Source organism: Molothrus ater, chromosome 9, assembly GCF_012460135.2.
Source record: "Molothrus ater isolate BHLD 08-10-18 breed brown headed cowbird chromosome 9, BPBGC_Mater_1.1, whole genome shotgun sequence".
In the NCBI taxonomy this organism is placed as follows: Eukaryota; Metazoa; Chordata; class Aves; order Passeriformes; family Icteridae; genus Molothrus; species Molothrus ater.
Window position 1 is genome coordinate 7129372 of NC_050486.2, and position 17398 is coordinate 7146769.

General features: G+C 46.6%; 1 protein-coding gene across 1 annotated transcript; it reads right to left on the bottom strand.

Moving 5' to 3' along the window:
* Nucleotides 1-1486: 1486 nt before the first annotated feature.
* RNF2 (ring finger protein 2) lies at nucleotides 1487-17146 on the bottom strand. The gene is made up of 7 exons (XM_036387411.2): nucleotides 16955-17146; nucleotides 8894-8982; nucleotides 8125-8285; nucleotides 6612-6827; nucleotides 5545-5817; nucleotides 4508-4679; nucleotides 1487-3904 (listed from the first exon to the last, which is right to left on the bottom strand). Exons 2-7 carry the CDS (start codon nucleotides 8978-8980, stop codon nucleotides 3803-3805), a joined length of 1011 nt encoding a protein of 336 aa, XP_036243304.1. The 5' UTR covers nucleotides 8981-8982; nucleotides 16955-17146; the 3' UTR covers nucleotides 1487-3802.
* Nucleotides 17147-17398: the final 252 nt, after the last annotated feature.

Here is a 17398-nt window from a genome sequence, read left to right on the forward strand (position 1 = left end):
GTCCCCCAGTGTTAGGTTTATCCAAGAGCAGAATATGAGGTGTTATTATCCTTATCCATCTCTGAAACTTTACAATAGGAGTAACAGGGCTAATACACTCCTGATGATGCAAAACATCCTATGCTCCTGTCAGGCCAGACAGAAGTTGCTGCCTCTTCTACTCTCTTCAATTCCAGATTGCTTTGGTGGAGTTATCCTCTTTAGTTTCAAAAAGGAAGAACCCACTGAAGGGTTCTTGAATCAGTGATACAGCAATGTTTCCTTGAAAAATGCAGTGCTTATAGTTCTTTTCCAAAGACCACATTGGAAAGCTAAATGGAAGGAGATAATTTCACATTCCCTAGTGGCATTTTTGAGTTTTTAAGTGGATAGAGTGTTGGCAGATGTTGCTTGCAGGTACACACGTCAGTGTTAGTAGGATAAAAGCAGTCCTAAAGTCAGTTACCTGGGGCAAAGAATTGTTCTGATTACAGTAAATTAGGCTAAAGAGAAAGTTTTAACTGAAGGCCCTTGTAGGAAATACTTTTGATTACTCTTGCGGCTCCTTTTAAGGAGCGAAAGGTATTGAGTACCTTTTCCAAGCCAATACAACTATTCCCAGGTTTTTGGAAGGGCAGAAAAAGTGAAACTCAGACTTGTCTGTACAATCTGGGCTCTTTTCCTCTGCCAGACAGGCAGAAGCTGTTGTAGTCTGTCAGGGACCAGCTGAAGGGATGTTTGTAGCTCAGGCCTCTGGGAATTCTTTTCCTATCCAGCAGTTGTCTCTGCTGTTTACCAGGTAGGGCCAGTCCTGCCATAATCAGCTAACAGAGACCATTACTGCAGGTTTGAGTCTGGAGCTTGGGACATCTTGTTCCTCCTTGCACTGATCCACATGGCCAGGAAGCTTTCTGGGAGCTGAAGCTGTTCAGAGGCAATTTGGATAACCAGTGGTGGCCCAGAGAGCAGCAGGATTTCTTCAGTCAGAGACTGTTCATTTTCAGTGCATCTCAAGAAACCCTACACTGGGCATACTCAAACATTGCCTCTTAACTCAAGGTGCATCCTCTGGTTAAAAGTTGTGGTGCATGTAGAGAGAAAACAAGGAAAGGAACAAAACTTGATCTCTAAACACTGCACCTGATCTGAAGGGGTTCATTACAGTTGCTCTCTGCTGCTCTTGACTGAAGCTGCCTAATAGTTAAATGCACCCAAAGTTGCTGGGTTTAACCAGAATGCTGTGAAAATCCTTCGTCCCCTTCTCAGGCTGCAGGATCTGGTTGGAACAGCAGCACCTGTGACAGGTCAGGGGAAGAGCTGACACCTTCTGTGTGCCCCTTTTTCTCACTCAAGGCTCAGGAGCTGAGCTGCTCTCAGGGTCTGTAACAGCCACCACTGGTGGAGCTGAGCTGCACCTGCACAGCCCGCATGGCATGAACAAAAACACTGCCCAAAGGGGGTCCTTCGTCAACCAGAAGAGGAAGCAGCACTGCAATTCCCAACAGACTGTTGATAACATTTTTGCTTTTATTGTCAATTTGAGCATTTCAGTGGGACTTTAGTTGGATAGGAGATACTTTAGTTGGATATTAGGCTTACCCGTACGTGACACACATTATGTACTTACAAAAGAACATGGCTTTAAAAGGGGGAAGGATAATGGCATTTTGAAAATAAAATAGTTTATAGCACTAAAGAGTCACAGTGCAATCAATGGTTTAATCAAACAACTACATTATATATATAATATTTAAAGAACATAAATATTCAGGGAATTCACTACAACATGAAAATAAAAGCTTCACATTCTCTCACGCTTTTCAAAAGAACTGGAGACAAAGTGACAGCTCCTAGACAAACTGCTCAGCTTCACAACACCTCTCTTGCTTAAGGGACTGCCTCCCCTCAGCTCCCCCCAGGAGGGATGCTGGCACTAATCTAGAAGTTCTCCCCAGTAACTTTAAAGCATTTAGCACAGCCACTCCCCCACCCCCCATTATATTCCGTGGACATGCACTACAGTCTATACAGCAACGCTTCACAAAGTCAGCAAAAACAGGTCCCTAATAGCTGCCCCTCTGTGCTCTGGGGCCTGAACTCTTCCATTTCATATCACAAAAGCCCAAGGCTCTCCAGTCAGAGGAAATAATTAAGTTACTCAAAGAAGCCTGTGCAGTTTCCACAGCGGGATAAAGCTGATCTGAACAGCAGCCAGCAGGGACACTATTTACAAGTGCTAGGAAAGCCCAGAGCCAGGGAAGGGCAAGTCCTTCCCAGGAGAATCCCCAAGCAGCAGAATACTTTAATATCAAATGCCAAAGCCAGTGGGAGTCCAGGCAGGACACAGGAGGAGTGTAAACCACTCACTGGAGTAAAGCCTGGTGCCTCCCACCTACCACCAACTCTTTGCTTCGAGCCTAAGGGGCTAACAGGGGAGCAAATCTTAGAGCAAAGGGAGCCTCGTGGTGACAGCTTCCCTTCAGACAGGACGTGGAACAGGGCAGGCTGCCCCCTCAGAGCCACAGCAAGGTCCAGAACCAGGGTACATGCAAATGACCAGCAGCTACCGGGCCTTACAGCACAGCCCACTGCCACACTGGGAAACTTGAGCCTAAAAGTAAGACACTAAATGGTAAACTTTGTCAAGTACTGAAGTTGTCTTCCAAAGTGCTAAGCCATGTTTGTTAAAGCTATGGCAAAGTAACAAAAGTAGAATCTTGGAGCAGCTTACAATTGAAGTCTTCCCTACTCACACTGACACTGGGAAAGGTCCCTGCTGGGGTGGCACCATTCCCCAAAGCAAAGCATTTTGATGGCTATGTGCTGGAATTTGGGGGATTTGCTTTAACAAAAAAGTTTTCTGGACAACTCTTTACAGCATATTCACAACAGAGATCCTACTCTAGGGAACAGAGCAGGGCTATGAAACATCCAGATTCCCTTCAGTTCAGCTGTGAGGACAGGGCAACATTGCAGGAAGGACCAGGCAGGAATCAAGACTGGCATGGCCTGCATGGGGAAGAGTTATGGGTTTGGGGTGTTTGGGTGTTTTTTGACTGAAATAGCCATTAAAAACAAAACCAAGCCAATCTGATGAACCACTTTGCACTGAAGTATTAAATTAAGCCCAGTAAACAGCAAGGTTTCCAAGTGTCAGTTTTCTCACTGCAGCTGTCTTTGGAATCCCAGGATGGTTGGACTTGGAAGGAACCGTAAACACCATGTCAGTCCAAGCTCCTGCCATGGGCAGCAATACCTCTCACAAGATGCAAAATTCACCTTTGTTCACAAGAAAATATCTTAATGAACCTTTCCTAGGGAATCAGATTACCTCTGGCTGCAAGACTATCCCAAACCCATTCTCTACCAATCAATTCTTCAGATGGGTAACAGTCACCAAATTCCAACATTTAACACATTCCTTGGCATATGCTACTATTGGACAGACTTCCTTGGCCACCCAACACTCCACACTTCACAGAGGCTACTATAACTGATGGAGCAGAAATCCAGATTTACCTGGACAAAATGAAGCCATTCCAAACCGGAACACTGGATCAGATATCATGCATTAGGAACAAAAAAGCATCTCAAACACGAATGCACTGGAGGTCATTTAGTCTCCTAGGGAAAAACCAAAAAACCCAACCCAAAGACTAAATTAAATACAACCCAGAATACTGTCTAGTCATATTACTGAGTATAGTAAGAGTGCTTGAAGGCACCACGTGTGTTGTCCATGAAGATACTGGTGGTGCCTTATTTTAATATTAAAGGAGTCGTAGCTATAAAAAGAGTTAGTTCCATCCCAGTTTCCCAGCACTTATTTGTGCTCCTTGGTGGGGGCATAGTACAGTTCCATGGGTTTGTTCACTTTCCAGTACTTCTCACTGACCAGTTCCAGGGAAAAGGACCCATTTAGCACCTAGAAGAGAAGAGCAAAACAGGAATAAATTAGGTAATCTGGTGTTGTGCTGTGAAGCAGGCTACTTAAATCAATGCTTAAATGAAGGAGTCACCAGTAATGTGGCACAAGTTGTGGGGAGATAGAATGTAAGAAAATAAAGATAGTGCAGAAAGTAATCTCATCCCTGAGGAGTTGCAGCTGCACTAATCACCAAAGATTAGGAACAGGCCTGCCCTTAACAGCCCACAGCTGTGTCCAATAAGAATGAGTGCTACAAAAGAGTGGGTTAGCTGGGTGAGAAGGGAGTTGGAGTTTGTTGGCTGTGCTGTGAGGAAGGAGTCAGTGCTGCAAGGAGCTGCACACGCGAAATCACTGAGAGGCTATGGGAGCTTTGCAATAAGATGACAACAAGTTACAAGCTAAAAACCACAAAGATTCTCAAGCGTGTAAGCTGGGTCATGGTTGGTGCCATCGTTGCCTTTTCCCCAATTAATTTCTATGCCTCCTTTTCTACCCACTAAGTTTTTCCCAAAAAGCAGCTGCTGTGCTGCTCCATAACTGGTGCCATGCGTTTCCCCGAGCCCAGCGGTGTGTCTGGAGCAGGGGCGGCGCGGTGCTTACGGTGAACTGGCCGGCGGCGGTGGCGATGTAGATGGTGTACTGCTTCTCACTGGCCGTGTCCAGGTTCATCTGGTTGGACTCGCCTTTGCTCCGCAGCTCCTCCAAGGCCAGCCTCACTGCCAGGTACTTGGACAGGTGATCGACTGTGGCATTGCCCGAGGTCTTGATGTACCTGTGACAGCAGCCAAGAAGAATTTCCACAGATCGTCAGTAATGACTGAGCAGCAGCTGTGGGAAAAGCCATTTGCAACGCCCCAAATATTAAAGGTCAGCTGTGAAAAGGCCTTTACAGACAGTTCCCAGCTGAAGATTTGCATAGATTTACACACATCACAGAGAGATGTCTCATCAGCAGACAAAGCCAAGAAAAGACCTGAGGAAACACCATAAAACTACTCACTGCTGTGAGCCAAAACTTGCAATCTGTGCTTGGACTGGATTATGAACAAAAAAGTCAGGAAAAGCTGCCAGCCTGCAAATCCTGCTGACACAAAGCTGCTCTGGAAACTGCTGACACTTATACAAGGTTTGTTTATTCCCAAAGAATCTTAGAGTAAGTAGAAAGGGGCTGATATAACACCATCATCCCACTACTGAACTGCAATGCTAGAAAACCTTAAAAACATCTTTATTTGTGATCAAAGGCTTAAAACGGCTTATGACCGTATTTTTTATAATAGTTGAGCAGTACCATCTATCTGAACTTGGAACAGAAAGAAGGGGAGAATGCTTATTTGTATCTGGCCTTGGCACAGGTTGCCCAGAGAAGCTGTGACTGCCCCTGGATCTCTGGAAGTGTCCAAGGCCAGGTTGGATGGGGCTTGGAGCAACCTGGGATAGTGGAAGGTGTCCCTGCCCATGGCAGGGGGTAGCACTGGATGGGCTTTAAGGTCCCTGCCACTTCATCCTGTGATACAGTTAAACAGGGTGTGATATGACTGAAATAAACTGATGTTCAGAAGCCCCAAGAAGTGATGGAAAACCAAATCACCAGGAAATAGCAGCAGAATACCTGGAGATGGCAAGATGCCACTGACCTTGTCTGTGCACTGTCGTCGTTCTCCATGAGGGTGGGGTGGGGCCTGAACACCAGCTCGATCTCACTGGCCCCGTCCATCACGGGATCTATGGCCACAGTGGTGTTGTTGTTGTCCAGCTCCAGCCCAGAGTCATCTGAGGTTTTGGTCCTCTTGTTGCTGGGCCCAGCTTCCTGGTTGCTGTGTGTGGAGGCATTGCTGCAGTGGGAGCTGTCGCCGTTGTCCTCGGCCCCGCTGCCGTTCTCAATCTGCTGCTTCTTGCCCCGCTGCAACCTGGCCACAAACAGGTAGAGATACAGCCTGACCCACCCAGAATCCAGCCAGGTGACAACACACCTCCTCCCCAAGTCAGGCACGTGCACACGCAAGCACTTAACATTTCAGAGAGATTTAAAGTTAAAAAAATTACTAATATTAATTCTTTAGTAGAGAAAGAGACTCATAGACAGAACTATTCATTTTTTCATGTCCCTCAAACCCCTTTTTAGCTATGTTTTAACTTCACCTGGGCTAGTTGTTTTTCAGGCAATTGCAGACCATTATTTTCATCCAAGCATGGATTAGAATTATTACATATTATTAGAATTATCCACATGTGATTAGAATTATTTAATCACACCACGTTTTATCATGCAAAGTTTGGGGCCTCTCTCCCAGCTGGCTCTCTTAGGTTTAAATGCACATCTGGAATTTCACCACCGTGTAAACACCACATATTCCAGCCTGTGAATTAAGTCACAACTAAGCCCCAAGTCCTGATATTCTGTGCATTTACTGGTGTGTAAGGGTAGCATTTTGGTACAGGATTCATGGTGTTATGGTTTCTTATCTAAGACATGACAGCCATAATTGGGTAAAGCTAAGCTGAAGTTTCTGTCAGGCTGCCACAGAAGTCGCAGGGAGTGATACAGAGATTTCTGATAGTAGATAAAAGGTTAAAAATCCTTTTGCCGAAGGTTAGAAACTGTTTGAGCAGATACCAGAGGAAGAACAGATTCTCAAGCTCCACAGGGCACGAGGCCAGGCATTGTATTTTTAGCCTAAAGGCAAACAAGGTGATTATGTACCTGTTCATAGCCTGAATCTTTAATCCCTCCTCGATGCTGTGACTCAGGGCTTGCTGGTTGTTGTGCTTGCTGATCCTGGCCAGCACCCTCTCCTGATGAGCCTCGTACTCATCCCGGCTCGGGTAAATCTTACTGATGAGAGCGTCAAAATTGGGGTCTGGCCGCAGGGATCTTTTGGAAACGAGCTTTTTGCGACATGTGGGACATTCTTTGTTCCTGGACGTGGGCAGGAAGGAAGCAAACAACACTTAACTCTCCAGCAGTAACAAAACTCTGCCCTGTTGCTTCCATTCTTGGTGAAGGTGCTCGCTAAGACTCAGTAATTTATGGTAAATCTGGAAAGGGGCTTCTGTCTCTTGACACATCAGGTAGTTACAGATATTTAAACAAAGATCCCAAACAGATCTCTCCCTGCTGCTTTTTTATTTTAAAGTATGTTTGAGCAAACTATTTAGACTGAAGAGATCAGAAGTCCCAAGTTCTCTTCTTCTCTTCATTTTCTGGATGGATTTTTACCTAGAAAAAATGGATGTCTAATGGAAATTATACAGAGGCATAGTCTTAGGAGGAAATTCTTCCTGTGAGGGTGGGAAGGCCCTGGCACAGGGTGCCCAGAGAAGCTGTGGCTGCCCCTGGATCCCTGGCAGTGTCCAAGGCCAGGCTGGATGAGGCTTGGAGCAACCTGGGCTAGTGGAAGTGTTCCTGCCCATGGCAGGGGTGAGACTGGATGAGCTCTAAGGTTCCTTCCAAGACAAACCATTCGGGATTCTATGATTCCATTTTTTCCAACACTTACAGGACACATAATTTGAAGTGGCTGAAGGCCACGTAATTTGAAATATATCATTAGGAAAAGAAAGAATAAGGGAAATGAACCCCATTTTTGCCAGTAATGTGTATTTTTGTTTCACTGTTACAGGATCTAAGGGACAAAAAGAATACAAAAAAGGACTTCAACTCCTTGCAAGACACAGAATTATGAAATTATTTTTCATAAGGAAGGAATTTGATCTGTCTTCCAGTGATGGCTGAAAATGGAAAAACAGGATGTGAAAAGTGTGCTGCACATTCAGAAACCCCCAGCACACAGTGACTGTCCCACATCAACCCCGCCAAGGACACTTCCACCTGAAGTGCAATGGACTGTCCAAGCCTTATTTCCTCCATGGTATTCATCCCTACCCATGACAGCATCGCCTTCTGGTCCTCTGGCAGCGTCCCATCCCTCTTCCCAGCAGTGTCACATCCTTGGCAGTGTCCCCTCCCCATGCCTTGGCAGTGTCCCATTCCCATGCCCTGGCAGTGTCCCCTCCCCATGCCTTGGCAGTGTCATCCCCACTGCATCCTGGCAGTGACCCCTCCCTGGCAGTGTCCCTCCCCTGTCCCCTGGCAGTGTCCTCTCCCTGTTCATTGGCAGTGTCCTCTCCCTGTCCCCTGGCAGTGTCCTCTCCCTGTCCCCTGGCAGTGTCCTCTCCCTGTCCCCTGGCAGTGTCCCCTGGCAGCGCTCACGTACCCGCTCCTGAGGGCAGTGATGATGCAGTCGGCGCAGAAGCGATGCAGACACTCCTTGGTGGTCATGGTGTTCTTGAGCATGTCCAGGCAGATGGGACACATGAGCTCACTGTGCAGGCTCCTGGGGGACACCACGATCTCCAGGCCATCTGTGATGGCTTCCTGGCAGCAAAGAAAGGAAAGGTTCTTTCCTGGGATTGAGTCCCTTCCTCATGGAGACAGCGTGTTTTACCCAAGGGAACACAGCAAAGAGACACGAGACACAAACACATCAAGCACACAAAACCCCAGTGCTGCCAGCCCTGCAATAAAAACAAGGAGCTGCTGGAGAGGGTCCAGGGGAGGCCTGGGAAGCTGATGAGGGGTCTGGAGCATCTCTCTGATAAGAGAGACTGTGGGAGACCTGGTCAGTCTGGAGGAGAGAGGACAGAGAGGGGAATCTCATCAATATAACAGTGCCAGACTCTGTTCAGAGCTGCCAGTGGGTAAAGCTCTGATGTTTGTAAGGATGTAAAGGATGAGGAGCAATGGCCATAAACCAAAACACAACAAGCTCCACCTCAACACGAGGAAGAACTTCTTTCCTTGGAAGCTGCAGAGCCCTGGAATAGCTGCTCGGGGAGTGGAGTCCCCCTCTCTGGAGACATCCCAAACCCCCCGGATGTGCCCCTGTGTCACCTGCTCCTGTGACCCTGCCTGGGCAGGGGGCTGGGCTGGGTGACCTCCAGAGGTGCCTCCCAAGCCCAGCAGCCCCAGAGCTCTGTGATTACCTGGGGTGTTCTCTGCAGCTCGTACAGACTGAGCTCCCAGGTCTTGCTCAGAGGCTGCGTCCCGTTGGTCTGCACGGCCTGAGACATGGCTGGGGAAAGAAAGGACAGGGGCTGAGCACTCAGGTGAGGCTGGCTCAGGATCCTCTCCCCTCCCAAGCCACAGCAGTGCGTGTCCAGCCCGGCAGAGGCTCCAGGGAACAGCAGTCCCGCCACGTACCAGGCTCTGCTGTGTCACACAAGGATAATCCCCTGCTTGTACCACTCCAGGAGAACTGGGGGAGCCGCTCAGCCGTGAACACTTGGCAAAAATCAATTCAGTTGTTAAACAAAAGTGACACAGAACTGAAGGCCAGAGAACATGGGCCACGAATGCCGCCTGATGCGGAAAATATTCCTCAAACATCCACTTCCAAACACACACATGGGTCAGGCAGGGTCTGCTTCCTACACCGAGGGAAGGGCAAAATGAGACAGGACACAGCACACCAGTCAAATGTGCTCACTGGAGCACACCACGAGGGCTTTTCCTTCTTCAAATCACATCCCATGGGCTTTCCCAGCAGAAGTTTGGAGGATACTTTATCTTGAAAGATCAAGAGAAAACCCAGTCACTGCATAATTTAAATAGTAATAATAATTTTAAAAACCCAGAGAAATTGCACTGCTGTTCTATCAAAATTTTACTGTTATTGTCTGAGATGAGGCAATGTTACCACACAGAGTCACTGCAGATGTGGGAAAAGTCTGGTCAAAGTGACAGAAGAAAATTATGTTTCTGAACAGAAAATACTATTATGTTGGGGGAGAGGAGGCATTGCTTCCCATGACTCCAAAAAATGCCTGCCTTGAGCAGGAAAACTTATCCCAGAGAGTGGTATGTTTAAAAAAATAATTGTAACTATGTAAGTGGCAAGACTGCAGTTGCAGACCCTTTTTGTAGGTGGAAGAAGTGCTTTTATTCCTTCTTTGAATCTGGGTTTCCAGACCCTTCAATTCAGCAGCCAAATTCATTTTCTATTGGCATCTACCACATACATTATAATCTATTTTCCAACTCATTAAGTTCCCTATGAAAAGTCCCAAACTCTCTGGAGAACAAGGTTACTATATAAGCTTTAATTAATTGTAAAGGGAAAAGCAAGATAAGCTGTGCAGAGTATTAGATCTACTTTCATCCAGGCACAGAAATCAGAGTTTTCTCACTTGGTATTTTCCTTCTTTTTGAAGAAGGAGGGGGAAAAAGCCTGACATAAAATAGCCATATCCAGTAGTATGTCTATTCATTAGAATCACAGAATCCTGGAATACTTTGGGTTTGAAGGAAGCTTTAAGACCATCCAGTTCCAACCCCTGCTATGGGCAGGAACACCTTCCACTATCCCAGGCTGCTCCAAGCCCCATCCAACCTGGTCTTGGACATTCCCAGGGATGGGGCAGCCACAGCTTCTCAGGGTAATCTGTGCCAGGGCCTCACCACCCTCACAGGCAGAAATTTCTTCCCAATATCCCATCTAACCCTGCCCTCTGGCAGATCAAACCTCTCTCTCTCTCTAAGAGCCACCAACAAGCAGTAGTTGCTTGGATTAATGCTGTGGCCAGAGGGCCATTCTTGTCAGTCATTCAGGAAACCACCTTAATCAATATTATATGGACCCCTGCAACCCTCCAGACTGACTCAGTCTTCAGGCACAGCAAAAACCCTGAGCACAAACTCCATAATTACAGGGGACACACATCTGTCACCATCAAAGCCAGAGATGAGAGATAAATCAACGTATTGCACCTCAACAAATCTGAAGAAAACCAGTTGGGATTTAAAAATTTAAGAAAGTAAGTCTTGTTCTTGAAGCACTGGAAAACAGGCAGTTACAGGAAAAATAACAGTAAGGAACACCCGGTCTGAAAGGCCCTTGGATCTCCTGCCTGCTCACTGGCTGGGGAATTTATGCTGGGATGTCCCTCTTCCAAATATGCTTGCACAAAAAACTGCAGCAGACTAATATCCACACTTGTAACACCACATCTACTTCACAACCTCTTACACTGAAATATACTTAATTATTTACTCCAACGTTGTCATGGCTGAAGTAGGGTAGGAATTTAGATGTCCCACTCCTGAAACTGTCCAGTAAAAATAAAATCCAGCTGACAGCACTTAGAGCAGCCAGATCTTTGGGCAGCCAAAGGAGGAGCTCAGCACCACCATTTCTCTGCTCCTGCCCTTCCTAGCTTATCTTTCACAGGTTTCCACCCTCAGATCCACCAGTGAGTAAAAGCTCCTTAGTCCTGAAAAGTGTCAGGTCTGAATATGTAACATTTGCTGAGCTCTAGCCCGGCACTAACCTTGATGGTGGTCCTGCTTTAAACAGGGAGCAGGGGATGCCATCAGGGATGCCTCACAAGCTGGATTATGCTCCAAAATGCTTCAGAGGGCCTGTTTTAGCCCAGACAAAGGCTAGAGAGCATCTGCAGTGTGGCTGTGTCAGCACACCTTGAGAGCAGAGAAAGGCTGGAGTGGTACCAAGCAGCTGGAGAGAGAACCCACAAACCCAGCTCAGGTGTGACCATAACCACACCACCCCCATTCAACTTTCTGTGATACTTTCATGAAAAAAAAAAAACACTTATGAGGAAAAAAATTGCATCAGGCTCTTGAAAAAAAAAAAAAAGATTACACATATTTATAGAGAGTATTAAAATCTTAGAAATAACTGATTTCTGTTCCAAGTTGTAAAAGGTAAATATTTGGACTTAAAACAGTAAGACAGTCAGACCTCTATTCAGTGTGCCAAATTCAACAGCACCTTCAACCATTTCTGGGTTTTCTTCCTCAGGATTAATTCCTTTAAAAACAGGTATTCATAGTGCAGTTACTTGGAAATTTAACAGGTTTAGAGCTTTAAGTTTTACTCTCACACTATGACTAGTATTGGGAACAGACTGCACGTTTTCACAGAGTGCTCAACTCAATCATTCATTTCAAATTATTAAATTAAAACATTCTGAAATTTAAGGTTTTTTCTGGTTTTACTTGTTGGCTTAGAGCTTGATTTAAAAAAAAATCCACACAATCTGGAAGGTACTATCTGAAGGAATTAACCTTCCCTGCACTTCCCTGGCAGTTCAGATAGCTTTACATCCAGCTGTAATCCAGGACAACTGGTACTAGATTATAATCTAGTATGTTTAGTATTCACTCTGAAGTTATGTGATGACATCTGACTGAGGGAAAAAATAATAGTGGCATTTCTGAAACCTTGGAAGCACACGGTGTTTTTACAGCTTCTTGGCTGTTATTTACTCTCCTAAGAAAGTGTTTTGCCTTTGAGGTATGGAATCTTCCAGCTCAAAGCCACTCACAATTCCCTGGCCTGAGATGGATCAATCCATGGAGTTGGGCAGCATTTCCAACCTGGCTGTCAAGCTGCTGCTCCTGGCCTGGAGACACTGGAGTGTGACCTCACACAAACCATCTGCTGTGCATCTGGACACCTCTGGAAAGGCTCCATGAATCCCATGCTGACACAAGTGTCCAAAGGGAGATAATCCTCCTGGTTTAGGTGTCAAGGGCAACAGGGGAAAATAAAGTACCAAATTAAACTCTTGATCAACCTCCAGGCTGTTTTATGAGTGTTGGGAACAGCCATGTGCTTTCGGACACGACACAAAGATGTGACTGATTTTAGGTTGGCGCTTCTCTGTATATTTACAGCAGGAAAGTATAGCAGCACTGAAGCACCCTGAGCCCAGGTACATCCCTCCTGTGGAGCTGAGGCTCACATTTCAGTTTATTCTAACAAGGTCTGTACTCTGTATGCATCTGGCCTTTTCACACCACCTCCCAGATCCCTCCATTCCTGTCAATAACCTTCAGTCCTCAGTGTCAGCTCCTCATTCCCAGTTCTGTATCCTATCCTCTGAGACATCTCCTCAGCTAGAAAAACTGGAATACATAAAAATACCATGACATTTCCAGAGAACTATCTATACCATCAGGTCTGCCTCTAAGGTGTCCAGAATTCACCTGCTCAAACTCATCACGTGTCAAACCCAAGCTATTCCTAAATTACAAAGCCTAGACTTATTTTTTTTAATCTTAAATGATCGATTTGAAAACTTTTCAGGTTTTGGTACACACACATACACGCACACAAAAGCAAAGGTCGCCCACTGTTCTAATGCATCAGGCAGTAAGATTATTTTAATGATTAGAGCTCAAATCCTGGAACTTAGCCTTTCACATCACCTACATCTCGTCCAAAGTAGTATGAAAATATGTTACAACATTAATGCCTTTTGCCAGGAGTAGAAACAAAACCTAAAACTGTTACAGGAACAGCAACTTTTCACTATTCATGTGGGTCAATAGATCAGGCAAACATTTGACCTCAAATGTGCCAAAGAACTTAGCTAAGAATTCATATAAAAAGGAAAACAGCCAATACCAAGCTATAATTTAGCCCTGTGAAGCAACGATATTAAGCAGAACTCTGGGGGAGTGAGTAGAATAATGATTTTATCTGCTGCTTGTTGAATTTTATGCCAAGTTTTTCATATTATCAAGCATGGTACTGCATAGTATGTGACTACCCAGGTGAGTTTCAAAAATGAAGTTCTTTATCTCTTAAATTAACCTTGGACTTCAGAATTAATCACTAGCTGGGAAGGAGAAAAGCCAAAGTTCCTTTCTAAAATTCATTTCAGTGCTGTATCAGATCAGAACAGGAGGGATAAAGGACTGAAAACTTTTGGGAGCAAACAAAAGTAAAGCTTCAAACTCCAGAAGTTGAATCTGTCACAGCAACTAAACTGTACAAACAATTCATGATATGTGTTGCCTTAGGATATTTTTAATGAGATTTAGTTTTTAATTTTTCCTTGCCCTGCTCTGCTGGCACATTTTTTTGAGGCTAACCACTCTCTTGTTGTGTCCTTGAAGTAACAGCTGCCAAAAGCAAGATCTGAGCACTTCAATCAGTAAGGTGAAGTTTAATTATTTCAGTACCTCTGTTGTGGCCTTTATATTTTCTGTACATTTTAACAAAAATTCTATGAACATGCATGCACTACAATTCAGAATCTTTTGCATCTTCACAAATGCTGTGACTGGTTCTGCCAGAGGTATGTGCAGAATTCCAGGTTCCTCCCAAGAGCTATGTTAGAGAGCCATAAGGATTGCTCTCCCACTTGGCAGCGAAGCCACAGCCAACAGCGACAGAATTTTCTTGATAAGAACAAAAAGACAGCTTGGTTATTAATAAACAGAAAATAAACTCCCCCACAACACTTGAGAGACAAAAAGACTCAAGCAATTTTATGTCTGATTGACTTAATAGCTGCAATAAACATAATAAAAGCAAAACAGTGAATTTGGCAAGCGGGCAGCTCTCACCTAAAGCTGGGCAACAGCAAAGAACAATTTGTGTTTCAAGGACTCCCCCACAAGTAAGACTGTCCATTTTGTGAACAGTACTACAGGAGCAACACTTAATACAGTTTAAACCAATACTTACACAAAACAGTGCAATGTTCCCCCCAAGAGGTGAAGAGTAAAGAATGATTAGGTTTTAATTAGTTAGCAGAGCGCTACTGCTAACTCCCCGCTGTCTGCAAGAGAGCTCCAGGACCCACAAGTGTGGGGAAAGCAGATAGGGGTAATTCCTAAAATATTTCTCCACTGCAACAAGTCTAAACAGCTCCATTATATCAAATGCTGCTCATTCCTTCGAAAATTAAGAATTTAAGGTCAGCTCTGACAGCCAGTCATTTCAATCAACAGAAAACCAAGCAGAAGCAAGCTGAGGCTCAGCAGCATCTCTTCACCAATCTCTTTACTCTTTGTCTGCATCATTATTAAACTGCTGACCTATTCAGAAAAAAAATAGGTAAAAGGTATTTAAGGAAAAAAAAGTGGAAGGAATTCCTTTACTCCAATGCTTCTTTCATGCATGTTCCTAGAGCTGGTGCTTCAGTAAGAGGAGATCCAGTGCTCATAAGAAAAGTACAACTGAGCAGTCACAGACGGGAGTCTCATTTTTAAAGCTCCTTTCTCTCCCCCATTACTTTTTTTTTTTTTGTAAGCAGGGGAAAGAGTTAAAAGAACGATGAAGAAATTCACTTAGCCCAATGTCTATTTCACATATAAGACTGATGGCTTTCCTGTAGCCTGTATTTCTATTCAATGACAGCAGAGCACTGAAAATGCCAGAATTCTGCTCCAATCACCCAAGATACCCAACCAAGTCTTTATACTCAACCCATTACCACTCATCACTCCTAAAACACAAAGCATCATTGACCAAGGGAAACCCATGCAATTTATTTTGTTGGCACCTGCGTATTATTTCACCTCTAAGACGTGACAGAAAGTGCCTTTCTTGGCAGCTGCAGCAAAGCTGGTGCTTCAGAGCTTTGAAGCCAAAGGCCAACAATTTTAGCCACTGAAGAAGTGAAAAAATACCTCCAATGTCTGTGTCCCTCTATTAGCATAAATTTGAATGCAGACAACAATATTATTAAGCACTGTAGTGACAATTCATGGGGGCAATGGTTTAAAGATGCTCTCGATTTGTCTGTCATTGCTGAAAGGCACTGTCACAGTCACACCCAGCCACAAACTTGTACCTGACACTGCAGCTCGTGCTGTCCAGCAAAAATTCCTCCCATCTCCAATAAAGCTAATCCTTCCAACAAATATTTTAATGCAAAATATACTGCTTATCCATATCCGCTGCTGTCACAGCCAGCGCCTCTCTCTTCGCTGACAGCTGAGTGTCAGCTCTGAGCTTGACATGATGTATAAGAAAGTCAAATTATCTCATTACACAAGTTTTTAATGGAAACACAGATGAATACAAATCAGAGCACCTCTGCAGGGAACTCCTATGACAAATCAAGTCTTTGTCACTGAATGAATGACACTTGACGAAAGAATTCTCCCCAAGCAATAATTTCACCTGCACACCAGTCAGTTTTTCAAACGCAAGCAATTCCCTTTAATCTTTAAAAGCCCACGTGCAGAGCACAGTTATCACACAGAGCTACAACCACTTCCAAACAGGGCTGGATTATGAATTATTATACTGGAAATCATCTTTCTCTACTAGCTGTCCTCTGGATTTCTGTGGAATTAGGCACTTGATCCAATTATTTTCCATAGAAGAGGGTCTGAAAAACAAACAGCTTACAAAAATCCCGGGAAGAATATTGCTCAGTGCTCGTTTTATACACACACGGTGCCATAGGGTTGGTGCAAGGAAGGCGAGCGATCCAGAAGAGCTCCTGCAGAATGCAAAACTTGGCAAGAAGCAAGCGCTAAATTCGTACGGGAAGCAGCGGGAGCGATGTGGAGGGAGGAGACACATCCTCAGCTCCCGGCACAGCGTCCTTCTGCACCTGCTGCCCTGCGAGAAGCGACATTTTCCCGGGAGCAGCCGGGTGGCTCCCGGCCCCAGTTTGTGAGCATCACGCCCCGCCAGCACCGCTCGGCACGGGCTCCGGGACAGACAAAAGACCGGCAAGGCCGAGCTATAAATCACACTAGGATCGCATTGCTTAGGGGGGCGATGCGCAGAGCCACGGGAGCGGCTCGGGGCCGTGTCCGTGAGCTGTCCCCGGCCGGGGATGGCAGCGCCGGTGCCGCGCTCGCCGGCTGCTGCTGCTGCGCTACTGCGGCTGCGATGGAGCCGCGTTCTACCTCTGCCTGCAGCTCCCGGGCTGCACACATGCATCTCATATGCATCCCTACGTGCACGCATAGGGACATAGCTGCGTGCATATAGCTATGTGTGTACAGATGGATACCCCGGCTGCTCCGGGCTCGGCAGCCCCACGCCGGCCCGGGGGGCGGCTCGGTGTCCCGCGGCCCGCCAGCACAGCCAGCCTGGGGGCAACGGGGACTCCAGGCTCCCATGGAGCCGCTGGCCACGGCTCCTCCCGGACACCCCGACCCCCTCCCCGCCGCCTCCCCGCCCGGGGTCAGCCCCTCTCGGACACCGCGCCCAGGCACCCGCGGCTCCGCACCCGCCCCGCTCGGACAGAGAGCCCCGGTCCCGCGCTCACCGCCCGCCGGTGCCGCCTCAGTCCGTGGCCGGCGGTGCCGCCGCAGCCCCCGCAGCACAATATGGCGAGCGGCAGCTCCGCAATGGAGCTCGGGAAATAGAGGGGAGTTACATATTCATGGCCGGGGCTGGGCAGGGGGAGCGCGGACGGGGCCGCCGCGCCCGGGCCGCCCCGCGCCCTCCTCCACCTCCTTCACGGCCGGGGCGCGGCGGCCGCCGGGGCTGCTCGCTGCTTCCCCCGCCCTGCCCACACCTCCGGCCCCGCCGCCGCCAGTGCTCCATATCCTTCTCCCTTCCCTTCCCTTTCGTTTCCCATTCCCGGGATGCGGCACCGCGTCCTGCGGGGCTCCCTCCGCACCACTGCCCCTCTCCTTTGACCGCCCTCCCCGGCCGGGGGCGGCTGAGCTGCGCCAGGAGAGGGTCAGGTCGCTCATCTGGAGGAATT